The 27897-nt window shown below is 43.0% G+C and overlaps 1 protein-coding gene across 8 annotated transcripts in view; it reads left to right on the top strand.

Annotated features, from left to right (window-relative positions):
• Nucleotides 1–1773: 1773 nt before the first annotated feature.
• Nucleotides 1774–27897, top strand: part of BPGM (bisphosphoglycerate mutase) — a 31537-nt gene continuing 5413 nt past the window's right edge. The window contains exons 1-4 of one of the 8 annotated variants that reach the window (XM_060414882.1): nucleotides 1774–1863; nucleotides 2034–2344; nucleotides 12218–12439; nucleotides 13552–14213. In XM_060414882.1, coding sequence (XP_060270865.1) covers nucleotides 13613–14213 — 601 coding nt within the window. In that variant the 5' untranslated portion in view covers nucleotides 1774–1863; nucleotides 2034–2344; nucleotides 12218–12439; nucleotides 13552–13612. Of the gene's footprint in view, nucleotides 1864–2033; nucleotides 2345–12190; nucleotides 12440–13551; nucleotides 14214–27897 lie in introns of all 8 variants that reach the window. The other 7 variants (XM_060414884.1, XM_060414885.1, XM_060414886.1 and 4 more) reach the window with 7 other exon arrangements.

Below are 27897 nucleotides of genomic sequence, written 5' to 3' on the forward strand. Positions count from 1 at the left end.
GATCTTCCCGACACAGGGATCGAACATGGGTCTCTTACATTACAGGCAGACGCTTTTCCATCTGAGCCACCAGGGAAGCCCAGTGTATCCCTATATGTCAAATGCTATAAGATGGACATTTGTGAATGGCTGTATTTATTCTCCAGGGTATGGATGGTGGGCACTCTAAGTAGAGAGCTTTGATGTCAACCTGTAGGAAAGTTTCCCCTCACTCTGTCCTTACCTGGAGTTGAGTAAAGGAAGAGGAAGTGGGTAAGAGTATAGGATTTGAAAGCTGCATTCTTGGGAGTCCAGACTGGAAGTTGCCTCCTCCAGTTGTTCAGACCCGACCTCTAGTTAATGACAAATACAAGCTGAATTCAACTATCCCTGGATGGTATCAATCCCTTGCTGGAATTTGTCAAGCCTTGGATTTGTGCTCTCCCAGAAGGATCTGTTCTTTGAGATCCTAGGAGAAACTGTTATGCTCTAAGGATAAATGAGATAATAGAACTAACTACAAATGCTTAGGTCTTAATTCAACAGTGGATCACAGAGTTTAAAATGTGGAAATTACCTTTGCAAATGTATGTTTAATTATTCTGAGGATCTGGTTGCCTGTTAGGTATCTACTGGACTTGTTATGAGGATGAAACAGGAAAAACTCAAAAAGAAGACACTAAACACTAGGAAGGACAGCTTTCAGAAATACAGGAAGGGAAATTTCCCATGTGGTCAGGCAAACACACCAATCCTTACTATCTTTCTTGCCCACCAGAGCTTTTAAGCTCTGACAGTTATGCTTCAAAGACTTGTGTGGTGGTTCAAGCCTACTTAGAAGTGTACAGGGCCCTGTGCTAAGCTTCGGGTATTTTCACAGGTTCCTCTTGTTCGGTAATTGTGGCCTCCAAATTTATAATTCTCATTTCACTCCATGTTCCCTTCATCTGTCCTCTAGGCTCTCAAGTGCCTTCCACGAAACATTTTTCTACCTCCAACCAAAACAGTGTAAGAGGACTGCCTAAGTGAAAGTGATAGTCGTTCAGTCGTGTCCGACTCTTTGCGACCCCATGGACTGTCCATGGAATTCTCCAGGCAGAATACTGGAGTGTGTTGCCATTCCCGTCTCCAGGGTATTGTCCCAGCCCAGGGATGGAACCCAGGTCTCCCGCATTGCAGGCGGATTCTTTACCAGCTGAGCCACAAGGGAAGCCCCTGAATGCCTACGGGGAACCTACAAAAGTATTAGGAGAGAGTGAGGGCCAGTTACTGCTCGTAAGTCGGGCACTTTAAAGGCTTTTACTTTAATCACCGTTTAAAACACCAGGAAAGAAGGAGCCTTTCTCCGCGAGGAGTGCCCACCTTCATCCCCAAGCTGCAGTTTCCCATGAGTTAAAGGGAAGCATCACCTCATCACTTCAGGATTCCGTCGACACTTCTCTAGTTGGTAGATAGTTCCTTGCCGACGCGTAAGCGCTTTCAAGCACCTCAACCTCCTAAGAGCTCCTGAAGTTTAGCTATTGCCCAGGAGACGCTCCGGGTTTTGTTTTTCTACTTCCCCGCCGGAACAAGCCCGCCCACTAGAGTCAGAACTAGCTCCTCACTGGTCCAGAAGTGTGCTCGTCTCCTCAAAGAGCCAATCAGAGCCTCAGTTTCTACTCAGGGGATTTGAAAAACGGAAAAGACCTTGACCTGTTCCTGGGAGTAGGGCGGGGGTGTGAATGATTGACAACTCGACTCTCCAATAGTCAGAGCCTTAGGACCTGCCCCTTCTGGCTCCAGGGCTAGAAAAGAGAGTCGATGCCGGCCGCAGTGATGAGCCCTTGGAGACGCCGGCTGTTCGGGTCTTCCGAAGAGCGGCTGCTACTGGTGGCCTTTTTGCAGGTGAGTGGTGGCTGTTGTTAATAGTGCTGTTGCGAAGGTTTTCTGTTTGTCAGTGATGTGGTGGTTTATTTCGGTGCGCTGGAGGGCCAGTTTCTTTCCTCCCCAGGTTCAGTCTGTGGTGGGAGTCTGGCACTCGCACGCCCACCGCTCAAGCTCCGACCCTCACTTAGCCCCCAGGTCCCGCTCAGCTGTCCCTTTCTCAGAATAAGCCTGTCTAGTCTGCCAACGGAAAGGAGGACCCCGCGTTGGTAGTGGTGTCTTGACGGCAAGAATAAACAAGGAGTCGAAGGGAGTGATACTCTACACCCCTGGACGTCTCAGGTACCGGGTGTCAGTCAGAGCCCCGTCCATCGTAGGACTCCCCCTGAAAGAGCGCTTCCGTATGTTTTCAGGGCCTTGGCGCTATATTGAAGGCGATGGCAGACTTGGCTCTTGAAGGCTCAGTAGATAGAAAAAACCTGAACGTCATGAAAGGAGAACGGTAAATATCTGCAGTGGTTTCATGGAGAGTTCAAATCTGGAACTAAATCACAGGTTCTTTGAACCACTACACATGAAAAAATAAGTGTATTTCTTCTTCTTTCCAAGGGATGAAGGCCATGTTACTGGAGAAAGAGAGTAGAAATGCCAAATGGAAGTGAAATTCACAGTTGAGTTTTGAGGAATAATTGGTTGTTGGCTAACTTAACTATAACTCTCATTACCTTACCGTCTCCCAAATTATGGAGGCATAATGGCTTGTAAGTGGTATCAGAATGTTAACTGCCTACTTTGGGGGGGAAAAAATCAGATGCAATCTTTCACCAGTAGTTTCTAGGGTTTTCTATAATGAAAGCAGAACACATTCATTTTGTCTTTTAAAACTGCCTCCCCTGAGGCCAGGGGACTAGGTTTGTTCTATCCTTGTATTCCTATGCACCTCGCATACCACAGATGCTACTCAATTGTGGTGGGGTTTAGAGAAGCATAATTCAGTCAAATGGTGTTGTGGAAGGAGCTCTGAGTTGGCAGTCAAGACACCTGGGTTTAGTCTTGAAGTTGTGTGATCTTAGTGAAGTGAAAGTCATTCAGTCATGTCCGACTCTTTGCAACCCCATGGACTGTACAGTCCGTGGAATTCTCCACACCAGAATACTGGATTGGGAAGCCTTTCCCTTCTCCAGGGAATCTTCCCAACCCAAGGATTGAACCCAGGTCTCCCACATTGCAGGCGGATTCTTTACTGGCTGAGCCACAAGGGAAGCCCAAGAATACTGGAGTGGGTAGCCTATCCGTTCTCCAGGGAATCTTCCTGACCCAGGAATCAAACCAGATTCTCCTGCATTGCAGGCAGATTCTTTACCAACTGAGCTACCAGGTGTAATCTTTCAGTTATCTGACTCTTAACTTCTGCCTCTTTAAAAAGTGGGTGTTGCATTAGATTATTTCTGAGGTCCAGGCCTGTGTTCAAAGTCTGTTTTAAACTAAAGATTCTTAAACATTTTCCACCACAAGTACATCAGCAAAATCTCATTACAGTAAATTCCTAACCAGTCTGTTAGCAAACAAAAGCTCCCAGCTACAAGGGTTGTACCTGGTTCTTTTGTGTCCATATTTAAACCAAACCAAGTGGGTCATTGTAGAAAGTTTGGTCGTTGTCCAGAATGAACAATGTATAGAAGTAAAACAGAAAGTGTCATCCTTTACTCCACTACTCAGACAGCTGCTGGTGGTGTCTGGGTAGATCTTTTAGTCTCTCTTCCTCTTTTGCCTTCTATGGTTGGTTGAAATTAAGTGGCACATTTCATTTTAAATTTATATTAAGTAATGACATCTAAATTCAGCCACACCTTCATCTTTGTCTTGTGCCTAGAGCACAGAGGACACACCAGCGTCTGAACTAATGATGGGTCACTTGAACGTCCTTGGAATGAAATCTGGTGTGAAGGGATATTTGTATGGGGAAATAGGACTAAAAGTATCACTGAATAACAAAACTCTTTAACTGAAATGTGGCCACAAATATGAAAAAAACATAGTTTATAAAATGTAAAATAAATGTTAGCCACTTTACCAAAGCATGTGAATTATAGAATATCACTTAGTATTTGGTATGCTTCTAGGACTGTATCTTACTGTCAACACCTCTGCCCTGAAACACATACAACATTTGATTGCATTCCTCCTTCCCCTATCTAATTTAACCTTTTCTCCTTACCCCCACCCTCATTTTATTTTATCCCCAGCTTTTGTTTCTGCTCATACCATCAGCAAGGTAGGATCACTTTCAAGGGCCTGAGCGTATCAGTCTTCATGTGTTAGCCAAAGTCTGCGCCATTCATCCAGGATACCTTGCATTCTTTGGTAGGGCGCTTCACCATCATCTCATTTACTATTCCTCATAGCCCCTTGAGAAACAGTAATTTCATTATCCTCATCTTTATGGACCAGGAACCTAAGGTGCAGCAGATAACTTAGTCAAGATGACACTGTCATTAAGTAGCAGAGCTGGGACTAAAGTCTAGGTTTCTTGACTTCCCACTTTTGGGATTTGGTGGAAATGGTTTGTTTTGACACAAATACTACTATTGTAGGGGAATAAGTAACCAGAGATAGGAAGGAGATGTCTTGAATGGGTATTCCTCACATGAGTGATGCCATGCCAGCTGGAACAGGCCACATGCCCCACGCACACACATTTCATTGCTGGACACTTCCCTGTAAATAAGGGTCTGCCCGCTATGGTTTGTTAACCTCTGTAACATGGGGTCAGTCAGGGCTGTTAGAAGGTATAAAGTTGGAGAATGACAGGGTAATAGTGTCTGGAAAACACCTATAAGTAATAGAGTTTGCTCCTGGTAAAACAGTTGTTCTTATAATGCAAATGCAAATGAAAAAATTACCATTCAAGCTTTTGGAAAAGTAATAGATGAGGAACAGGAGGTACTTTTGGATATAGGCATGTTTGAACTTTTCGTATTGAGCTGGGCCCGGAGAATCTTAGGAACTGAGCTCCAGATTTCATTTCCCTTAAGAACTGTTCCTTTTTAATTTATCAGAAACTTGATTAACCTCTCTTTTTTCTGTCCTCAAGTCTAGCCAGTCTGTCTTCTGTAGAGCTAGATCCCTAATGCAGTGGGGGTTGAGAGTCATTCAAAGCTGCATAGTGAGGATTTAGACCTCCAAGTGGTGCAAACATGCAAACACCCAAATGCTCTAGGGTAGCATTTGAATATTTATTATTGAAGAGAAAGCTTTGGATCAAAGCAACTCTGGCTCTGCATCCCTTATTTTATATTGCTTCAACATTCTATCATTAATCACATTTCTTACTCAGTTTTTGGAAACAAAACAAGCTGAGACTGGACTTTATCCTATAATTTTCCCCACCTGTTCATGAGTTGCCAGGTATGTATTCACTTAAAGTGTGAAGCACTGTGACAATTTATAAAGATGTCTAATAAAAGTAAAGCATGAAGTTGGTTAACAAGATGAATATTTTTTTTCCTTATTGTTCTATCTTGAACCCATTATTAAGTAATTTGATGAAGCAAAATAAACTACTCAGACTGATTTAAATGTGCTCAGTATTGTCTTATGTGAAGGATTAAAAACAGTTATGAATGGGATTCCATTATTCAAAGTACTTGCAGTGCTGGCCAAGAATAAAATAAGGTGATTTTAATAATGTTGGGATTATCCTATGACAGGATGCTTAAATGTTCTGATGCTTAAAATACTGATGTGATTAGTAGATCTGAGTAATCGCAGCTAGACCAGGGTTTAGGAAGCTAAGACCTTCTGGCCTACTATCTTTCCAGCCCACAAGCTATGAATGGCTTTTGCATTTTTTTAATGGTTGAAATAAGTCAAAGAATAACTATTTCATGTGCATAGAAATTATATGAAATTCTCATTTCCTTATCCATATGTAAAAGACCAAAAGTTCCAATATGTTTGTTGGAACATAGCCTTATTTGTTTGTATACGCATTGTTTATGACTGCTTTCAACTACAGTGGCAGAATTGAGTGATTTTGAGACCATATCGCCCACAAAACCTAAAAAATTTACTCTTGGACCTTTTACAGACAAAGTTGCCCCCCGCCCCCCGCTTTTTTTTTTTTGCCTCCAGCTAAGCTGGAGTGTCTCTCACATCATTGCCTTCATCCCATTTCAACAGCAATTATGCTGCCCCAGGTCTTCCTTAAATGTTACCTTCAGAATAGTTGCAAAAGATTCATAAGTATTCACATACATTTCCCTTACTTGTAAATGCTGCCTGATCCTCCTAAAATACACATTATTAAAGCTTTAATGACGTCCCAGTACTTGCAGAATAACCTATATTCTTTGGCACAATGTCCTTTCTGGGCCACTATTCAGCCTTATCTTTCTAGACTAGTGTCCTCCTACTTCCTTATTATACCCTATACTTAGTATAGGGTGATCATGTAATTTTCCAGATGGGGCCTTCAAGTGTGAAAGGGGCCCTATAATCACTATGTTGGGGAAACAGGTCTAAAGCAAGACTGTTCTAGGCAAACCAGTTTGAATGGTTCTCCATAAATACCCATTCCCTTACCTCTACTCACTGCTTCCTTAGACCAGAATTCCTTAACATAAATCTTAAACATCTTTTCAAATCCAGCTTAAATAGTGCCATGTCCACGAAGCATTATTCAAACAAAAACAAAAACAATTCCTTTTCCGTCTCCCTTATACATCAAGTGTTTTCTCGTGCTCTGGATTACTTTCTGCTGTTGAGATACACACACGTCACTTTTCCCCCATTAGTCCCTTGGAGGCATCATTCATGTTCGATTCTCTGTTCCCCCCAGGCCTACCTTTATGCCATGTTCAAATGAGATTTGCAGCACATGTTTGAGGAATGAGTTGTTTGACCAGACAGGGCGGACTGATGAATATCTGGGGCTGTCAATGGAGATACATCATCCATTTTTAATGTAATTAAAGTCATGAGAAAAGTTGGGTTTCCAGGGTTGGAAGACAGAGCCTGGGGTGCCCATATGGTAGTAAAGCACAGTGGGTCAGGGCATGTGTATAGGCGTTGGGGTCCAGGCTGGCCTGATATTGAACTCCTGCTCTGCCACTTACAGTCTTTGTCCTCTTGGGCAAGTTAGCCTCTCCTGAGTGTCTGCATCTATAAAATAGGAGTAATTGTAGTAACCTGTCCATAGAATGGTGGTTGAGAATTGAAATCATCCCAAGCACATGATGAGCACTCCAAGAAAGGTAGCGGCTGTGGCGTCATACAGGCTTCCCTGGTGGCTCAGATGGTAAAGAATCTGCCTGCAGTGCAGGAGACCCAGGTTCAATCCCTGGGTAGGGAAGGTATGCTATGATATATGCTTCACCATCCCAGTACTGTTGCCAACAGGTGGGCAGCACCAGGACGTAACAATAGAAGAGGTGGGAGAAATGCAGCCCTGAAGTCTTAGAAGAATTTTTCTTCCCTTGATGGAAGTGCTTAGCTTCAGAGGGGTCAAAGCAGTGGGAGTTCTGAGTGAAGATGGTCTCCACTTACTAAGAAGTGACTAATCAGCAGTCTTTTGAGACACTGTTTCAGTAGAGTGGGCAAGGTACAAGGTAGGTGTCAGACAACTAAAAAAAAATAATGGCCAGAAGGAAGGGAATAACAGCCAAGAGGAAGGGGCAGGAAGAGGAGATGCAGAGTCATGTAAAAGATATGTTTGCTTAGTATTTTTTTTTCTTTGAGCCACATCATATTTTAAAAAGGACGGCACCCTGAAGTGTGGTCACTCAGTGACCTGTGTGGCCCCTTGGGGGTATGAAGTAAATCATTGACTAAAATCAGCGCTCAATTCAAGTGCCAATAACCCTTGCTGAGAGGATAAATGAGGACCTTTAAAAAGAATAGTTTTTAGTTCTTAGCATGGCCCCTCTTTCTAAGTTGGGGGTGTCTGTTGCCTGATTTGACATTGTGCCTTGAGGTTCTCACGAGCAGTCACACGCCGAGCCCTCCTTTATACTCACCTTGTTTGTGAGCATCTCATGAAATGTCTGCCTGGGTTGGAAAGACAAGCTGTGACTGGAGATGCTCCTGTGAAGTGAAGCCAAGTGAGCCTAGATGCTCACACCCAGACTCGCAAGTCTTCCATGATGAGGTAGAAAGAGCATGGGTGTCAGAGGCACGGGGCCTGGATGACAGCTCCAGTTTCATCTAGTGCTTCTGTGTTTTTTAACAAATCAATCTGTTTTCTCTGTGCATATTGTTAAGGCCATTTAAGAACATACTAAACTGTAACAGATACAAAAATATGATGGATGATTGTTCTTGGCTCTGCCCTTGCCATCAAATACATTGGAATTCTTGAGTTAAATCTTGCCTGGAAAATCCCATGGACAGAGGAACCTGGTAGGCTACAGTCCATGGGGTTGCAAAGAGTTGGACACGACTGAGCGACTTTACTTACTTAACGTTTTGGACCTGCCAACTGACTGTTGATTTGTTTTTCTGGCTATACCTTGTGACATGTGAGATCTTAGTTCCAACCAGAGATGGGATCCACACTGCCTGCGGTAGAAGGGTGGAGTCTTAACCACTAGATTGCCAGAGATGTCCCCAGCTGTCCTATGCTTTGGCAGCTACCACAAAAACTACTGGACTTCCCAGCTGGCATAGTGATAAAGAATCTGCCTGCCAGTGCAGGAGATGTCAGAGATGTGGGTTCAATCCCTGGGCTGGGAAGATCCCCTGGACTAGGAAATGGCAACCCCCTCCAATATTCTTACCAGGAAAAGTACATGGGCAGAGGAGCCTGGCAGCCAACAGTCCATGGGGTCGCAAAGAATTGGACATGACTCTGAATACTCATTGCACCACGCTTAGCCTTATTAGCACAGTCTAATCATTTTTGCTTGTCTTTGATTCAGTCAACACACCTACTAAGTACCTAGTGTGTGTCAAGAGTCATGTTGGGTTCCAGAGATAGGCAGTGAGTCATCAGCTCTAATGCAGGTTACAGGGCACACAGACCGGGAACAAGTGATCCGTCACAGTGACCCATTGCAACTGCGCCCAGTGTCATAAAGCAGGGGGCTGTGGGAAGGCACTTCACCACCTTCAACAGGTGAGAAAGAAGGGCATACACAGAAGTCTGAAGGCATCATCCTCAAACCAGCAGCATCAGCATCACCTGGAATCTTGTTTTACCCACCCCAGACCTACTCATTCAGGCTGTGGAAATGGGGCCCAGTAATCTGAAACAGTTCTCTTGGTGATTCCAATGCACATTAAAGTTTGAGAAACCACCAGCCTAGAGGAAATAACATTTAAGCTAAGCTCTATAGTCACACCATTCAATATAGTAACCACTGGCTATGGAGCCCTTGAAACTTGGCTAGTTCAAAGTGAGTTGTGCTTTAAGTATAAAATGCAGATCAGGTTTCAAAGATTTACTAGGAAAAAACACCTCTAATTATTTTATATAGATCATATGTTAGAATGATAATCCTTTGAAACTAAAGGGTTAAATAAAATGAATTATTAAAATTTCACCTACTTTTTTCTGCTTAATATGACTTTTAGAAAGTTTAAAATTACCAATTTTAAAAAGCCGATTATATGTGGCTTGAATTACATTTTGATTGGGCACAGCTGATGTCTGGTGGGTCCAAAAAGCAGAGTGGGATTGAAGTGGCAGTGGAGGGGAGGTGATGATGGGTAAGGGTTCTGTGTAGACTACAGAGTATGCAGAGTTCCTGAGGCCAGAAAGAACATGGTATGTTAAGGAAATAAAACCAAAGCCTTACTGGTCACATTAAGGATTTTGAGTTTTGTCCTAGGATCAACAGGAAGTAATTTGAGGGTTTTAAACAGGGTACTCAATTTTCAGGAAGTTTGTAGCTAATACATGAGGGTAAGATAACTACGGCTGAATATTGCATGACTCTCAGAATCAAAGCTCCCTGCTCCTGCCCAGAAGATGTGGGGGTAGAGGCATTTGGTCAGGCGGTACCGTCAAGAGGGAGGGAGCAGGACCCTGACCATCAGCTGCCTCCACCCCAGGATATGAGGCACAAAACCCCTGCTGAAGGGAAAAGCAGACACCTGGGAATAGTTTTGTGCTCAGTTCATTTTCAGCTTGGTCAATGTTGAGAGCTGGAGGAAACATTCCAGAAGAGTCCAAAGTTGAGTAGGAGTTTGATTACAGAGCTGGGACTCTGCAAGGCACTGGCAAAGGTTTGGTGAAGGGAGGGTCAGGGACAAGGAAGCCTGGCACATGTGGGGATTAGCAGGTCTGTCCTTTGAAAAAGTGCACTGGACAACCACAGAGAAAGGGCCCGGATTAGAGCCTGGAGGCCTGGGCTCTGACCAGCTCCAGGAGTTGGGGTGGGGGTTCCCATTCACCTGTGATCTGGAGGAACTTCCCCTTTAAGTCACAGGTCATACACTAGCAGACTCAAGCTACTCTCAGACAGGTCTTATTTAGCTCATGTTTTTTTAAATGTATTATTGTTAGTTGCTAGTATTTGTATTGGATATCACATGAAATTACATTTCTAGTTCTTTTGAAAATTGGAAAATTGAGGACCTCAGTTCCTCAGTCTCACAGAGAAATGGGCTGGAGCTAAGTAGTAGCTACTCCTTTCATTTTTCCTATGAACGTTTAAGCTGAAATGATCATGTTACAAAAAAAAAAATTATATACTCTTCAAAACAGAATCTACAAGTTCTTTCTGGTCTGAGTCTTGCATTCTCTCCAGTCTTCTGTTTCCAGCAGCCCTCAGCTTTTCTTTGTTCTCCAGAAAAGTTCTAGAATGGTACCCTTAGCTCAGTGAGACTAAATTATACAGATGCTAGGGCTTCCCTGGTGGCTCAGAGGTTAAAGCGCCTTCCCGCAGTGCGGGAGACCTGGGTTCAATCCCTGGGTCGGGAAGATCCCCTGGAGAAGGAAATGGCAACCCACTCCAGGATTCTTGCCTGGAGAATCCCATGGACTGAGGAGCCTGGTGGCCTACAGTCCACAGGGTCGCAAAGAGTGGGACACGACTGAGCGACTTCACTTTCACTTTCCATCCATGTGTCAATGTGCATGAGTTGCATCCATCAGAGAAGCGCATATGTTCTCTGCAGTTCAGCAGTGTTCCCACGACCCCTGCAGCCCCACACAGATCTGCAGCCCCTGCCTGAAACTTTAAATGAAACTGACAGCAGTGTTGTATTTGTTGGTAAACACTTGGCATACCAGCTCCCACAGAGACTGAATCATAGAGATTGCAAGCTGGAAACCTCAACAGCTCCTTTGTAAATATTCAGCCATTAATTGAATGGCAAAGGTCAGTTGATAGCAAGGAGGAGAGAGGGAAGGGGTTTTGTTGACCTGAAGTAGATGCCCCAGTTCAGTATCTTATCCTGCGTTTGCCCTCTGCACCATAATAAGAGGCTGGTGTATTTGTAGTGGCTGTGGCACTATTTCTCTGCTCCAGTGTCTGTATTTTGAGAGGGAAGAAACAGAAATTGTCTTATTTCTTAAAGTAAACAAATAGAGCTGATTAAAAATACTGTAAAGCTTGGTGATAGGTGCCTGAGTGTTTGTGATGTTATTGCTACACCTTTTCCCCCCTCAGGATAGTTCATCATCAAAAGATGATGAAGAGGTGCATCTGCCTACAATATTTGTACATCACACCTTCTTCATTTGAATTGAAAAATAACTTCTTTGCTATAAGGAGCTTCTTGCTTGACAAGACACAGTAAGGGCTGAGGTAGAGAACTGTTGACAGCTTCTCTTTTCTCCATCCCTCTCCACCGCCACCACCAAAAACAGAGCAGTAAATAAAATGTTGCATGGGCATGAATCCAGTTTTTGATGGGTCTGAAGCTTCTAGCACTTAGTGGATTGGGGTGGGCTCTTCAAAAAAACAATACCCAAGTGTCTTTCTTTTGCTGATTAAACACACATGAATTCTCATCCATGTGAATTCGTTAATTGGTCTCTCCCAGAGCCTTAGAAGTAGTTTGTTCAAGTGAGGGGCCCTAAAGCTTGAGCTTCATTCGTTTCATGAATACTCCACTTCCAGGTACCAGTAATCACCTAGCCAAACACTGCCTAGCTGCCTTGCCTCCCATTTTCAGTTTTCTGCCCCTCGATGCCCATCTGGGTTGAGGGGAGAGGCATCGTTCTCCCTCTGGAAAGTCTCAGCTCTGCAAGGTACCTTCACCTGCGTCCTGAGCCCAGGCTCTTCGGGTAACCAGATGCTTCCCTGTTGCACATGCACTGAATAAAGGTCAGACTTCACTGATGTCCGATGAGAAGGGAAGGTTGTAAACCTAATTGCTGTCCCCTTTCAACCACTTGCAGGTCATCTCCATCTGCTTCCTCCCTCAGGTCTGCTCTTGGCCCTCTGAAATTGGAAGCTTTGTTGTAAAGACTTTCCCCCCCACTTCAGAATCTCTCGGAATTAACTAAGGAAAGGAAGAAATGAGATCCAGATTCCAGTTAACTTCGTCACTGATTATTATATAACTGTGGGCGAATCACAGTTTAAGTGGGACAGAGTATCTCCAGTTCATGGACGTTGTCAAGAATGGCAGAAGACCAGGCCCTGATGTTTGTATAATCTGTACCCCCTGGTGTGGGAGGTGCTGGGCACAAAAACCGAGTCACATATGTCAGTGTGGAAGTGTCCGTTGGAAGGCCAGCGAGGCAGGCTGGTGCAGCCAGGCTGTAGATTTTCTCCAGGGGACAGAGTGGGCCCAGATTTCTGGGCTAGCAGCTTCAGTTAGGGAGTTCAGAAACACTCCAGGGTTGCCTGCCCCACCTTACTAGAGTCTTCTCTGCGATGTGGCTGGCATGTATAGGACAGAGGGTTGAGAGGAGGAGATGTGGCCTTATCTGTGTGCTTCCTCTCCTACAGACCTGCTCCTGGTAATCTGTTTTTACAGGCAGCATCTCTCAGCTGCTTGATTTGATAGCTTGTTTTGTATCCAGATTTATTTTATTTATAAAAACTGTCATCTTGAGTCAGGTGAGAGATTCTTTACGTGACTACCATATTGGATGCTAAGGTTGATTGAAATCATCTTAGTATTGTTTCAGTGTTGAAACTTAGATTTTCTTGTCTGTGTGTGTGTGGTGTAGACTATGGCATTAAAGAGCCAGTTTTCTCCACTTGGTGATTTACATACCAGGTGAATGTGGTGGTTTATTGAATTACCATGTTTAATAACTTCTATAATAAGATGAGACTGTAAATATTTATTTCTTCACCAAAGGGAAAACAGAATGAGAAGGGTGTTCCTTCAATCTTGAGTCAGCTTCTCAAAGCTGGGAGTTCCCAGCTACAAGTCATCATTGTAGACATGTACAACTCATCCTATTAAACCCTGTCTTCTGTAAGCAGGAACTGCCTTTCTATCTGATGGAAATGTAGCATGCCATTGGAATGAAGTGTTCTGTTGTTTTACGTCATCCAATTAACATATACTATCTAACCATCAGAAAATTTAAGTCAGCTAACTAGGTTCCCTGTAATTATCCATAGACTCTGCCCGTATGTGCCGTAGTGCGTATGAGTTGCTAGATGCCTGGTGTCAAAACGGTTTTAGGAATCATTCCAGTGTATTTTAGAAACTGGCTGTTGGAAAGTTGTGCTTCCACTCCAAGGTAGTCATTTGAATGAAACATATGACTTTTATACTTCTTGTTTCTTCTCCATCTAGATGTATTGTTGTCACTGAACACTGGCCCTTTGGAAAGCCCTAGGGAAGCTCAGCCATCAATATGTCCAAGTACAAACTGATTATGTTAAGACATGGAGAGGGTGCCTGGAATAAAGAGAACCGTTTTTGTAGCTGGGTGGATCAGAAACTCAACAGTGACGGACTGGAGGAAGCGCGGAACTGTGGGAAGCAACTCAAAGCACTAAACTTTGAGTTTGATCTCGTGTTCACATCCATCCTGAAGCGGTCCATCCACACAGCCTGGCTGATCCTGGAAGAGCTGGGGCAGGAGTGGGTTCCCATGGAGAGCTCCTGGCGTCTCAACGAGCGTCACTACGGAGCCTTGATCAGTCTCAACAGGGAGCAGATGGCGTTGAATCACGGCGAAGAGCAAGTGAGGCTGTGGCGAAGGAGCTACAACGTGACCCCTCCTCCCATCGATGAGTCCCATCCTTACTACCACGAAATCTACAATGACCGGAAGTATAAAGTGTGTGATGTGCCTTTGGATCAGCTGCCACGATCCGAGAGCTTAAAGGATGTTCTGGAGAGACTCCTTCCCTATTGGAATGAGAGGATTGCTCCTGAAGTGTTACGTGGTAAAACCATTCTGATATCTGCTCATGGAAATAGCTGCCGGGCACTCCTGAAATATCTGGAAGGTACCATCTTCATGCTATTACTAACCAGGTCTTAGTCCAGAAAGAACATGGTTTCTAAACTAAGAATGCACAGTTTCCATTATAGACTTTCCTTCCCTGTCACCTTTTGTCACTTCAGTCGTTTAAGGATTGTTTTGTTCTATCAGAAATCCTGGGTCTTTTACGTTTGTATTATTTGCTCTAACTTCTGCAAGCCTCAGAATCACCTGAAGGGAGGGAGCACTGGGCCCACCCCTGGTTTCTGGCCCCACTCTTGGAGCCTGTAGGCCCGAGGTGTGGCTCCATAATTTGCTTTTCCAAAGAATTTTCAGGTGATGCTGATACTGCTGCTCAGGCTTCTCCAAGCGCTTGAGAAGCACTGATTTAAAAGATTATGTGTCGTCTGTTGTAACCAGGTAAGAGGAGGCTGGGGAGGGAAGAGGTTTCTGTAGAAATGGTATGCAGGGTACATTTCTTTTGTTGTTGGTTTAGTGTTTCACGATAAGTAAAATTATATAGATTTTATGTTCTTCCAGCTTGAAACAACCGTTGCTGTATTTTCAGACGTTGGTTTCCTGGATAATTGTTTGGTTCCAGTCTTTTCTTTCCAGACCAGATTTAGTCATCAACTGGGAGAAAGTTCAGGAGAAGGAAAAGAAAATGATGGCTTATTAGAGATAATCAGTAGCTTTAATTTTGATTCCTTGATGTTGTGTTCCAGAAAGTACTGTTGTTACCTATCTCTTAAGTAACATGAACTCTTCAGAGGACTCAGGCTCACCAGTTTGGGGCACCGTGATTGCACTGTGACATCTTCAGGGGTTTTCTCTCTCCTTTCTCCCTTCACTCAATAATCCTGGTTGTTGTTCAGTGGGGTCCGACTCTTTGTGACCCCATGGACTGCAGTGCTCCAGGCTTCCCTGTCTTTTGCCATCTTCTGGAGCTTGCTCAAGCTCATGTCCATCGAGTTGGTGATGCCATCCAACCATCTTCTTCTTTGTTGTCCCCTTCTCCTGCCTTCAGTCTTTGCCAGCATCAGGGTCTTTTCTAATGAGTTAGCTCTTCACATCAGGTGGATAAAGAATTGGAGCTTCAGCATCAGTCCTTCCAACGAATATTCAGGATCTCCTTTAGGATGGGCCGGTTGGATCTCCTTGCAGTCCAAGGGACTCTCAAGAGTCTTCTTCAACACCACAGTTCAAAAGCATCAGTTCTTTGGTGCTCAGCCTTCTGTATGGTCCAACTCTCACATCCATACATGACTGCTGAACAAACCATAGCTTTGACTATATGAACCTTTGTCGGCAATGTCTCTGCTTTTTAATACACTGTCTAGGTTTGTCATAGCTTTTCTTCCAAGGAGCAAGCGTCTTTTAATTTCATGACTGTAGTCACCATCTGCAGTGATTTTGGAGCCCAAGAAAATAAAGTCTGTCACTGTTTCCATTGTTTCCCCATGTATTTGCCATGAAGTGATGGGACCAGATGCCATGATCTTAGTTGTTTGAATGTTGAGCTTTAAGCCAGCTTTTTCACTCTCTTCTTTCACCATCATCAAGAGGCTCTTTAGTTCCTCTTCGCTTTCTGCCATAAGGGTGGTGTCCTCTGCATATCTGAGGTTATTAATATTTCTCCCTGCATTCTTGATTCCAGCTTGTGCTTCATGCAGCCCAGCATTTTTTGCATGATGTGCTCTGCATATAAGTTAAATAAGCAGGGTGACAACATACAGCCTTGATGCTCTTGTTTCCCAAATAATCCTGGATGGTTGTGCCTTTTGTGTGATGGGCTCTGTCTGGTGTTTTCCTGTCTCTTGTCACTGTCAGCAGTTAGCTCACTGGCATTAGAATGCATTTCTCCAACATTCCCTTTTCATTCTGCTTTGCTTTTCTATACGAGGCTGTGAAAATGAAAAGGTTGACATTGCACATGAAATAAATGAAGATAGGTTATTGTTAACAAAATGATCTTTATGAGATTTTAATGTAAACCTTTTAGCATTTGTTTTTTTCCCCCCTCTAATGTTTATAACATGGCCAAGAGCCAAGTCATTACTTGTATACCTGACATCCATTCCTTGTGCAGAGATCTGAAATCTATAGACTTTATTAGCTGTTAAAAACTTTATTGGCCAGGCATGGTGCTTGATCTGTTTATGTGTGGGTATGTGTGTGTATCTTATTTACTCAACTGTATAAAGAGTTTTACTCTTCCTTGTTCAGAATAGTCAGATATTTGATTAAATCTATATATATAACTTCATCATTACTGGGTTTATTATAGTACTTTATTGTTTGAAGAAGAGTTGAGGCTCCTTTCAGGAGAATAACAAACCGAAATTCAGAATTTCAAAGTTTCTGCCAGAAGATGTATTCTCTTCTCCCCAGACTGATTCCTTTTTTCCATAGATGGAATTTAGATCTTTCTGTGGCCAGATTGCCTTCCTTCGAGAAACTGCCATCATCTCCTTACGGATCCTCTTCTCTTCCCCATCTCGGAAATCCTCCTTTTAAAGACAATTTCCTGCTGTCTGGTACTATTTACTCTTTGCCTATCTTCACGTTTAGAGTGCTTAGGTTATTCTACAGCCCCGACCGTAGCTTACTTTAATAGCCCCTTCTATTAGTGCATTGGTAATTTAACTATTTGTTATTCTTTTTTGAAAAATATAGTAAGGCTTAATAAATTGTGGTTAGGAGGACTGCCATCTTGGTGGGGTTGGAGAGAGAATTACTCGTCAAGGGCAAGGTAACACATAGAAGAGCTGACTGTCTGTATTTGAGGGAGGTTTTGAAATCACTAATAATTTTTTTAAAACAACCAAATGATACAGCTTTTTGAGAAAACAATCTGGCAGTTCCTTTATGGTGAAACAATGATCCAACAGTTCTACCCCTAGATACAGTCCTAGGGTGACTGTAACAAAGGACCCCTAACTGGGTGGCTTAGAAAAACATAATAACTGTCTCTCAGTCCTGGGAGCTGAAGTCCTAAACGAGAGTATCGGCAAGGCCCTGCTCCCCCTAGTGGCTGCAGGAGCGAGTCTCAGCTTGACTCTTGTGGTTTCTGGTGTTTGCCAGACATCCCTCACGTTCCTAGCTCGTGGAAGCATCAGTGCAGCCCTCCGTCTTCACTGGGGGTTCTCCCTGTGTGTCTCTGCATCTTGTCCAAATTTTCCTGTTTATAAGGACACCCAAAACACTGCACTGGAGCCTAACCCAGTGACCTCATTTTGACATGATTACCTCTATCAAAACTCATTTCTAAGTGAGATCACATTCCGAGGTGCTGGAGTTTACCTTCAACATATGTTTTTTGGGGGAAATACAGTTAAGTTCATAGCAATACCTAAGAGAAATGAAAACATATGTCCAAACAAAAACTTGTACACAAGCTTTCAAAGCAGCATTATTCATAAAAGACAAAATGTAGAAGCAACCCAAATGCCCATCAGTGGGTGATTGGACAGATGAAATATGTAGTATGTCCATACAATTAAATATTATTCAGCATTAAAAATAATTAGTGAACATGCTGTAATGTGGATGAGCTTCGATATCATTATTACATGAAAGAACTTAATCACAAGGATCACATATTGTAGGACTGTACTGGTATAAAATCTCCAGGATAAGCAAATCTATATAGACATGAAATAGTTTGTCTTCTGGGACTGAGTGGGAGGGGAAGAGGGTGGAGTGAAGAGTGACTGCTGATACATGCAGGGTTTCTTTTTGGGGTGGTGAAAATATTCTAAAACTGTGGTGATGTTTGCACAACTCTCAATATGCTAAAAGCCATTGTATACATTAAATGGGTCAGTTGTATGTGGTATGGTATGTGAATTACTAAAGCTACAAAATAATTTAATCAATGAGATTTAAAAATGAGAGGATTTGAAATAGCCCTGGAAAGCAGTAGTTTGGGACAAATACAGGGAAGTGACAGGTAACAAAGGAGATATGCATGGATGTGGAGTATAGGATAAATTAAAAAATCAAAACACAGCTTTGACCACTGGGGCAGAAATGGATTTATAGGCATTACTGAGGCTTCACTGGTGTCTCAGATGGTAAAGAATCCGCCTGCAATGCAAGAGACCTGGGTTCGATCCCTGGGTTGGGAAGATCCCCTGGAGAAGGGAATGGCCACCCATTCCAGTATTCTTACCTGGAGAATCCCAATGGACAGAGGAGCCTGGTGGGCGACAGTCCATGGGGTCACAAAGAGACACTATTGAGTGAGAAATTAGTGGGCATTTGTTCTTAGGCTTCATTTATCTTTTCTTGTGAAGGTCTTTCTTCCTTTAATTTGGATTGTATGGAACTAACTTACCTTTCAGAGATTAACGAAGTAGTCCCTCAAATTATAACTCCTATCCTATCACTGTAAACAGGCTGTATAGAAAATGTTTTCATTTGGGGAATAACTGATTTAAAACAGCATCGTTCATGCTCGAAGAGGTCAGTTATACAAAGAATAGAAGGTACGTGTAGAGAAAGGTATAAGGCTGGCAGGTGTCTGCAGGAGAAGAGAAGGGAGGTATATGGGAGGAAGATAGGGAAGGTAGAAATGGTAGGGTTGGTAACCAGGAAGTATGCCAGACATTCAAGGGGGTAAAAATTGGCAGAAAAACCAGAATATACCATTAGGCACAAGCCGATAGCTGGGGAAGCGAATGAGTGAAGATTGCAGTTTGTCCATAGGAAGTCTTTTTTTTTTAATTATTTATTTTAATTGGAGTCTAATTACGTTACATTGTTGTGGTGGTTTTTGCCATACATTGACATGAATCAGGGGAAGTCTTAAGAGTGGTTTGTGATCTTGGCTCCCCCATCCGTGGGAGGAGAACAACTTTGTTCCCTTTTGGTCTATAGTACCCCCTGGTGGTACTGTTGTTAAGATTCATCAAGGTTCTTAGCTGTTGCTAAGATTCCCTGTAGTAACTTCCATGCCTAACATGGAAGAAAATGACTTAATGTGCTGGAAATAGACTGGAGCAGATTTTAGGATCACATCATAAATTATTTGTTATCTCTTGTTTTAGGAATCCTCTAAATGCTAATTCCCTCTACTAAAATTTCTCTTACAGTGTATGTTGAAAAATAAGATCCAAGTATTCTATGCCACAGCTCCAAAAATTAAGCATAAGTCACTTTTTAAAGATCAGAAGAAAGTGTTTATTTCTTCCATATCATTTCTGATAATTTAGTGAGATCACAGCCCTTTAAAAAATTTATTGTAGATGTATATGCTCACTGGAATAGGAATACCAACATTAGTTATCTTATATGTCATTAACCTTTGAGAGTTCATGGGTGAAGGCGACATGTGTTGTGTTAGTCGCTTCAGTCATGTCCAACTCTTTGTGGCCCCATGGACTATAGTTTGCCAGGCTCCTCTGTCCATGGAATTCTCCAGGCAAGAATACTGGAGTGGGTAGACGTTCTTTTCTCCAAGGGTTCTTCCCAACCCAGAGATCTAACCAGGGTCTCCTGCTTTGCTGGTGGATCTTGGAAGGTTAGGAGACCTAATTTTCATGTGGTACTTGATAAATTCTCAATCTAAAAAAAAAAAGTTCTATTGAATTTGGGAAATATCTTGATTCTGGGAAAGAGAGAAGGCAGGAGAAGGGGATGACAGAGGACGAGGTGGTTTGATGGCATCACAGACTCAGTGGACATGAGTTTGAGCAAGCTCCAGGAGGTGGCGCAGGATGGGGGGCCTGGCGTGCTGCAGCCTTTGGGGTCACAGAGGTGGACACAACTGAGCCCCTGAGCAACAACAAATTGAATTCAGATACTGACTTTCCAAGATTCCAAAAATTAAGTGAATCTCGCTTACTTTAAGGGCTTCCCAAGGGGCGCAATGGTAAAGAATTCGCCTGCCAGTGCAGGAGATATAGGAGACGAGGGTTCAATCTGTGAGTCAGGAAGATCCCCTAGGGTAGAAAGTGGCAACCCACTCCAGTATTCTTGCCTGGAAAACTCCATAGGCAGAGGAGTCTGGTGGTCTACAGTCCATGGGGTTGCGGAGAGTCGGACATGACTGAGCAAGAGGCACACACACCCTTACTTTAAGGGGAAAATACAAGATTTTCCTAATAGAAAAAGATGACTGGCTGATTTATTTGTGTGTATATGTGCTTATTGTGTTAAAGAAGTGTAAAGGACTTCCCTGGTGGTCCAGTGGTTAAGAATCTGCCTGCCAGTGGAGGGGACACGGGTTCAATCCCTGGCCCAGGAAGATTCCGCGTGTGGTGGGGCCACCTAAGCCCACGTGTCACAACTGCTGAGCCCGTGTGCCGGGAGCCCGTTCTTTGCGGCAAGAGAAGCCGCCACAGTGAGAAGCGTGTGCCCCAGACTGGAGAGTAGGTCCCACTGCTGCAACCAGAGAAAGCCCCCCCGCAACAGGGAAGATAGTGTTTTGAAAAGCCATAAAATTTACCATCTTAATTGCTAATTTATTTTTACTGTGAATTTATATTACTATATATCCCCCTGTTTTTGATTAATGTCTGTTACCCTGGTACAGTTATTCGCAGCATCTCCTTTCACTTTCTAAAGTGCCCCAGCTTGGATGATAAATTTTATGGTCATCTTATTATAAAGTTATTCATCTGTATTAAGAATGAATCTTTGAAATGGGTGTGACCAGATTCCATATTCCCTATAAGTACAGAAGTTGCTAAATTCTTTGCATTGGTCACAAAGGTAAAAATGAATGTTATTGTAGACTGATCTGAATCCTAGTCCTGTTTTCTAGATATGTTTATGTAAAATTCTCCCCTTCAAACAGGATCTTTCAAGGAAGTGGGCAATTTCCCCCCATATGTTCTTAAATTGTTTGACACACTTAAAAGCATCTTACCTTCTGTTGGACAGAGTACGGTAACTGATAGAATTGATGACAGCATACTGTCTTATAGAAATACCTTATTGTAACTTTGGATTGGAAAGAATGATAAGCCAGTCATGGAACTAATTGGGAAATTGGTCTGCCCTGAAGTCTCCAAGGGCCTTAAGATCTTTTGGCTAAGAGTATACACGTTACTCATCTACTCTAGATTGTATATACCCCGATAATGGAGAAAGTTCCTAAGATGTTATTTTGTTTCTCAAATATTTGGTGCTATGATTTTACCCTGCTGCTGCTGCTAAGCCACTTCAGTCGTGTCTGACTCTGTGCAACCCCGTAGACGGCAGCCCACCAGGCTCCTCGGTCCCTGGGATTCTCCAGGCAAGAACGCTGGAGTAGGTTGCCATCTCCTCCAATGCATGAAACTGAAAAGTGAAAGTGAAGTCGCTCAGTCGTGTCCGACTCAGTCATGTCCGACTCTATGCGACCCCATGGACAGCAGCCCACTAGGCTCCTCTGTTCACAGGATTCTCTAGGCAAGAACACTAGAGTGGGTTGCCGTTTCCTTCTCCTGATTCTATCCTACAGTCAGTCAAATCCTGCCTGTGGGAAAGAAGGCAGGTGCTGTTGAATTAAAGTAAAACCCAGACAGATCTCACGGCTTAGCCGTGACCATGGTGAGTAGGTGGGGTTGTGAACGAAGCCCAAACCCAGTTCACTAAGTCTCCCCTTACCACATGCTGCTGCTGCTGCTCCTGCTAAGTCGCTTCAGTCGTGTCCGACTCTGCGCAACCCCGTAGACGGCAGCCCACCAGGCTCCTCTGTCCACAGGATACTTACCACCTGAGCTGTTTTGTTTTTTTTTCCTGAAAAGTAGCCCTTCCCTTGATCTATTCTGTTTGTAATACTGTTATGAGAAGCTGACTCGAGTATCTTTGGCAAGTAAAGTATAAAAAGATAATTTCATGCAACTAATTGAGTCTTATATTATTATGGTTTTACATTGTGGGTTGTGAATGACACTCCCTGGTACAGCTATACAAGATGGCCCTTTTTTGAGTGCGTGCTGTGCGCTAAACACAGTTCTAGGCATTTTGCATACATGTTTCTGGTAGGAATTAGAACAAGTGTTTGAACTTACTGGAACTTACTTGCTTTGTTTCTGTGTCTTACTCTGCTATTTAGTGTAGCCAAGTCATGTTTTTTCATTTTTAAAATTTATTTCTGGCTGTGCTGGGTCTTTGCTGCTACATGGGCTCTTCTTAAGCTGTGGCGAGAGGGGGCTGCTCCCTGGTTGCAACGTGTGGGTTTCTCATTGCGCTGGCTTCTCTTGTTGCAGAACACAGGCTTGAGGGTGCATGGCCTCCAGTAGTTGCAGCGCGTGGGCTCAGTTGTTGTTGATGCGTGGGGTTAGTTTTTCCACTACATGTGGGATCTTCCCGGACCAGGGATTGAACCCGTATCTCCTGCATTGGCAGGTGGACTCTTTACCACTGAGCCACCAGGGAAGCCTGTAAGTCATGTTTTTAAATTTTCATTGGAACAATCATTGATTGTTTTCATTTTGTTTGGTTTGGTTGGATTTTTAGATTTCTCATGTGAGATCACATGGTATTTGTCTTTCTCTGCCTGATTTCACTTAGCGTAATACCCTCTAGATCCATCCATATTGTCACAAATGGCAAGCTATCTTTTTTATTACTGAGTAATGTTTCATTGTGTATATGCACCACGTCTTGTTTATCCATTATTTTATCAATGAATAGTTAGGTGGCTTCCATTTCTTGACTATTATAAATAATGTTCCAGTGAACATTGGTTTGCGTGTATTTTTTTTTTTTTGAATTAGTGTTTTTGTTTTCTTTGGATAAATACCCAGAAGTGAAATTGCTGGATCATATAGTGGCTCTATTTTTAATGTTTTGAAAAACCTGTGTATTGCTTTCCATAATGGCTGCACCAGTTTACAATCCTGCCAGCAGTGCACAGGGTCCCCTTTTCTCCATATCTGTGCTGGCAGTGGTTATTTGTTGTCTTTCTGAAGATAGCCACTCAGGTGTGAGGTGGTATCTCACTGTGGTTCTAATTTGCATTTCCCTGATGTTTAGTACAGCTAAGCGTCTATTTATGTGTCTGTTGGCCATCTGCATTTCTCCTTTGGGAAACATCTATTCAGGTCCCCTGCCCATTTTTTAATCAGGTTGCTTGTTTTTTGTGTGTGTGTGTGATGTTGAATTGTTTGAATTCCTTGTCTACTTTGGCTATGAACCCCTTATCGGATGTATCACTTTGCAGATATCTTTCCCCATTCAGAATGCTGCCCTTTGGTTTGTTGATAGTTTCCTTCTTTCTGCAAAGGCTTTCAGTTTGGCATAGTGACATGGACTGCTTTACTTTTAACTTTATAGTAGTTCTTAATTCCTTCAGAAGAAAGAAGACTTAAATATGTGAAATGCTATATAGTAAGAAAACCTCTACGTGAAGGACTGCTTTATTGATTTTTAACAGCATAAACAACTACCCATGCTGTACTAAGAAGTCAAGATTACAGCAGGGCCCACCTCTCACCAGCTACTACCACGATGACTCCTAGCCCAGGCTTAGTATCTAATAGCTCCCTGTTCCTTCGAATTCCAGACGGGTGTGTGTTTCTTTCTCTGTGGTTGGCAGAGCCACTTCCTGTTTGTTTCCTGCCGGCCCACATTGGAGGAGAAGCGAGGTACTGAACTGAAGCATTGGATGTAGTCTGCATGTTGCCAGCGGAAGTGGATTGTTTAGTCTGGGTTCAAGAAAGGACTAGGCAGTTTCAAGTTTGGAGTAAACGTGGCATGCAAGATAGGCTTGCCCCACTGAAGAACTGTGTGCAGCTGCACACGTAACAAGGCAAAGAAGTGATGGAGTGAAATTAGAGACTGAAGGAGGAAAGGTCAGCTGGGACTTGCTGTGGGGACGGGGACTGACTGACCAGTCACCTTTGGCATTTTGTGGGATATTTTCAGAAGTAGCAAAGTCAGGCCTCTCTTCTGTGAAGCAAATGCTTATCTCGTGGTATGGTTAAGCTTTCTCGTATTATAATTGATTTATAGAAACCTAAACCATTTAACTATAAAATTGGATGTAGGATGGATTCTACTCTCTGCCTTATTCTAAATCAGAGGCTGTTATGTTATCATCATGTTACACTACTCAAATAACCAAGTTCTAATTGTCCCCTGGCCAGTCTTTTAAGTTGTACATGGATAGCATTCAAACCTTAAAGAAATAAAAGTAGGTGGACCATATATGAAATTCAGAATCTTGTGTCAGCTCTTATTTTGGCAATAGAAGAATACAGAACTCTCATCACAAGTCACCGTCAGTGGGGTTTTAATTGTGACTGATGTTATTGGGAAAGGGAAGGGGGGGCATGGGTGGCACCTCACATTTGTATAATTTGATCAGAGTTTTGCCCTCTTTCTCTAATTCCCAAAAATATGCATCATGGAATTGGGGTTTCTCAGGGCTTCCCAGGTAGCACTAATGGTAAAGAACCCACTTGCCAATGCAGGAGACACAAGAGACATGGGTTCAATCTCTGGGTCAGGAAGATCTCCTAGAGGGGGACATGGCAACTCACTTCAGTATTCTTGCCTGGAAAATCTCATGGACAGAGGAGCCTGGCAGGCTACAGTCCATGGGGTCACAAAGAGTCAGACAGGACTGAAGCAACTGAGCACGCACGTGCATGTTGTCCTGTATAGATCTGTCTCCCCAAACAGCTTTTCTCTTGTTTCCTGATATTCAAAGATTTGGGCAAACTCTTTGGAGAAAACCAAAGAAAATATATAGAAGACAGATTTCATTTCGGTTGTTTGCTGTTTGTGCACTAAATACAAATGACTTTTTCTTCAACCTTTTTGACTATCTCTCTTTTTTTTTCCTTAAAAAGGTAATAAAGGAATCACAATCTTTAGTCAGAGCTTCAGCAGTAAGGGACTAGATTTAATTTGAAAGCTTAGAGAATTCAGGTTCATTCATTTCAGCCGTGTGCCAAGGGTCCGTTAAGTCCGGTGCCCTATATCCTTGGTACCAGGATGCAGCGCCTGGACTTGGACATGCAAAGTCTGTACTTACGAGGCACACTGTGAGTCTCCGTTTTGATCTCCTGAAATTTGGCCAGTACTGTACCTCCTGAAATTGAAAGATGCTTACTCGTTGGAAGAAAAGTTATGACCAACCTAGATAGCATATTCAAAAGCAGAGACATTAATTTGCCAACAAAGGTCCGTCTAGTCAAGGCTATGGTTTTTCCAGTGGTCATGTATGGATGTGAGAGTTGGACTGTGAAGAAAGCTGAGCACCAAAGAATTGATGCTTTTGAACTGTGGTGTTGGAGAAGACTCTTGAGAGTCCCTTGGACTGCAAGGAGATCCAACCAGTCCATTCTGAAGGAGATCAGCCCTGGGATTTCTTTGGAAGGACTGATGTTGAAGCTGAAACTCCAGTACTTTGGCCACCTCATGCGAAGAGTTGACTCATTGGGAAAGACTCTGATGCTGGGAGGGATTGGGGGAGGAGGAAAAGGGGTCGACAGAGGATGAGATGGCTGGATGGCATCACTGACTCGATGGACATGAGTCTGAGTAAACTCTGGGAGTTGGTGATGGACAGGGAGGCCTGGCGTGCTGTGATTCATGAGGTGGCAAAGAGTCGGACACGACTGAGCAACTGAACTGTACCTCTGACATAGTCCTCTGAGTGCTTTCATGTACAGACTATATGTCTTAGAGTTTTTGTTAACATTCTATTCCTAACAGCCTTTACTTAATTCATATAGTTGTAATATCAGATCATTAAGCTAAAAAAATTCCAGATTCTAGCAGCCAACACATGATAAAATTCCTTACAGTTGAACAAACATTACTAAATTCTTGCATAAGGCCCCGTTCAAAAGCATGAACATCACAAGAGTGGCTAAAACATTGTCTTACAATCCTGGTGGGAGAAGTGAGTATTTGCTCATCCACCGCTGATAGAAGGCAGAGGGGTAGTGCTGTATATCTGTGTGGGGATCTTCATGACTGTCCATGGTTCCTGTTCCAGCTCAGTGGTCAGGGGAATCATTGTAGATACAGTCTTGATTTTTTGAAGTTGGTCCTGTGTGCAGAGAATTAAGTTGTTTAGATTTCTTCCCATATTGGCTTTGAGTTACTCCTTTGACTTACCATCAAACTTTCATTATTTCTTAGTTGAAATATCCCAGTCATTAAAATGGATTGCAGTTAACTTTCAGATGCTCCTACATGGAAGATTCAAGAATTAAAGACAACAGTTGGGAGTTGGTGAAGGGGTTGATGCGGGATTAGGTATTTCCCTTCAGAACATTCTTAGATGCCTTTTAAAACAATCTAAACCCATTATCAGATGGAGCATGTGATATCTGGTCACTCATTATAACTTTCATATGATGTTCTGGTTAATACATTTGTAATATGATATTGCATAATATAGTATTGATTCAGTTTGATTTAATCCAACGCAGATGCATTTTTTAGCCTTAGGAGTTCTGCTTGCTTAACTCTCTTAGGACAAAGAATGTGGCTTATGCCAAAATTGAGCAATGAGTAATGGCTTCATTGTGGTTTTTCCTAATTTGCTTTTTTAAAGTGTCAGTCACTAAGTCTGTTGACTGATTATTAAGTGGTCTAAGTATTTTAAATATTTGTAAGTAATTAGTCTGCTCTGTGAATGGCTTGAGTAGCCATTGAAGTGGAATGTCAACTTTATTTATTGGAAATATTTCTGTTTTTGTTGAACTCTCTTTTCTTTATAGGTGAAATATTGTAGTTCTTGTGGCCTTTTGTTTAGTTTGCTCTTTCATTTGGTCCCACGCAAAGCCGGGTTGTTATCTAAGCCATAAGCATGAGCTTGAGAGTAACGCTCTTGAAAATAACACTTGTTACACCTGGTTAGATCTGAGGCCATAGTCAGATGAGTTCCACATGTGCCTCTTGACCCTTGCCAAAGACCTAGCACTTTTCTCTGAGGTCACATCATAACCCCTAACCCTGGCCCATGATAATCCCCGTGTGTTAGCTATTTCAAGGGGATCAGACAAGTCAGTTCATCCCTGTTATTGTTGCTTAGTCACCAAGTTATGCCCTACTCTTTTGTGACCCCATGGACTGTAGCATGCCAGGCTCCTCTGTCCATGGGATTTCCCAGGCAAGAATACTAGAGTGATTGCCATTTCCTTCTCCAGGGGATCTTCCCAACCCAGGGATCGCGCCGTGGTCTACTGCACTGCAGGTGGATGCTTTACTGCTGAGCCACAGGCGAAGCCCATTCATCCCTGTACTAGTCTTGAAAACATGAGACCACTAGGTTCTGGCGTCCAGTTATCACCCAGCCCTTCACAAGGGCAGAACATGGACATAAACATTCTCCTCTCTCCTAGTACTGAGGTGGAAATAGCCGTCGACGAGTCAGATGACCAGAGCTGAAGTCCCGGAATTTGGAAACTTTTTAAAAAGTCCAGTTTTACTGTCTTGCGATTTGAACTGTAAACTTCTGTGGATCTGTTCAGTAGTTTTTCAGACATCTTTCTAGAGATACAATTCACATGCCATACAGTTCACCCATTTAAAGTATATAATTCAGCGGCTTTTCACAGAGTTGTTTATTCGCAGAGCTGTCCATCTACCAGCACAGTCAGTTTCAGAACATTTTCATTACCCTCAAAAGAAGACAAACACCCCATACTTGGCTGTCGCTGTGCAGTCCTCCCGTCCCCTCTGGCCCTAAGCAACCACATGTCTATTTATGTCACCGTTAGATTTGCCAGTTCTGGCCCTCGTGCGTGCTTCGT

Source organism: Ovis aries, chromosome 4 (genome assembly GCF_016772045.2).
Source record: "Ovis aries strain OAR_USU_Benz2616 breed Rambouillet chromosome 4, ARS-UI_Ramb_v3.0, whole genome shotgun sequence".
Taxonomy (NCBI): Eukaryota; Metazoa; Chordata; class Mammalia; order Artiodactyla; family Bovidae; genus Ovis; species Ovis aries.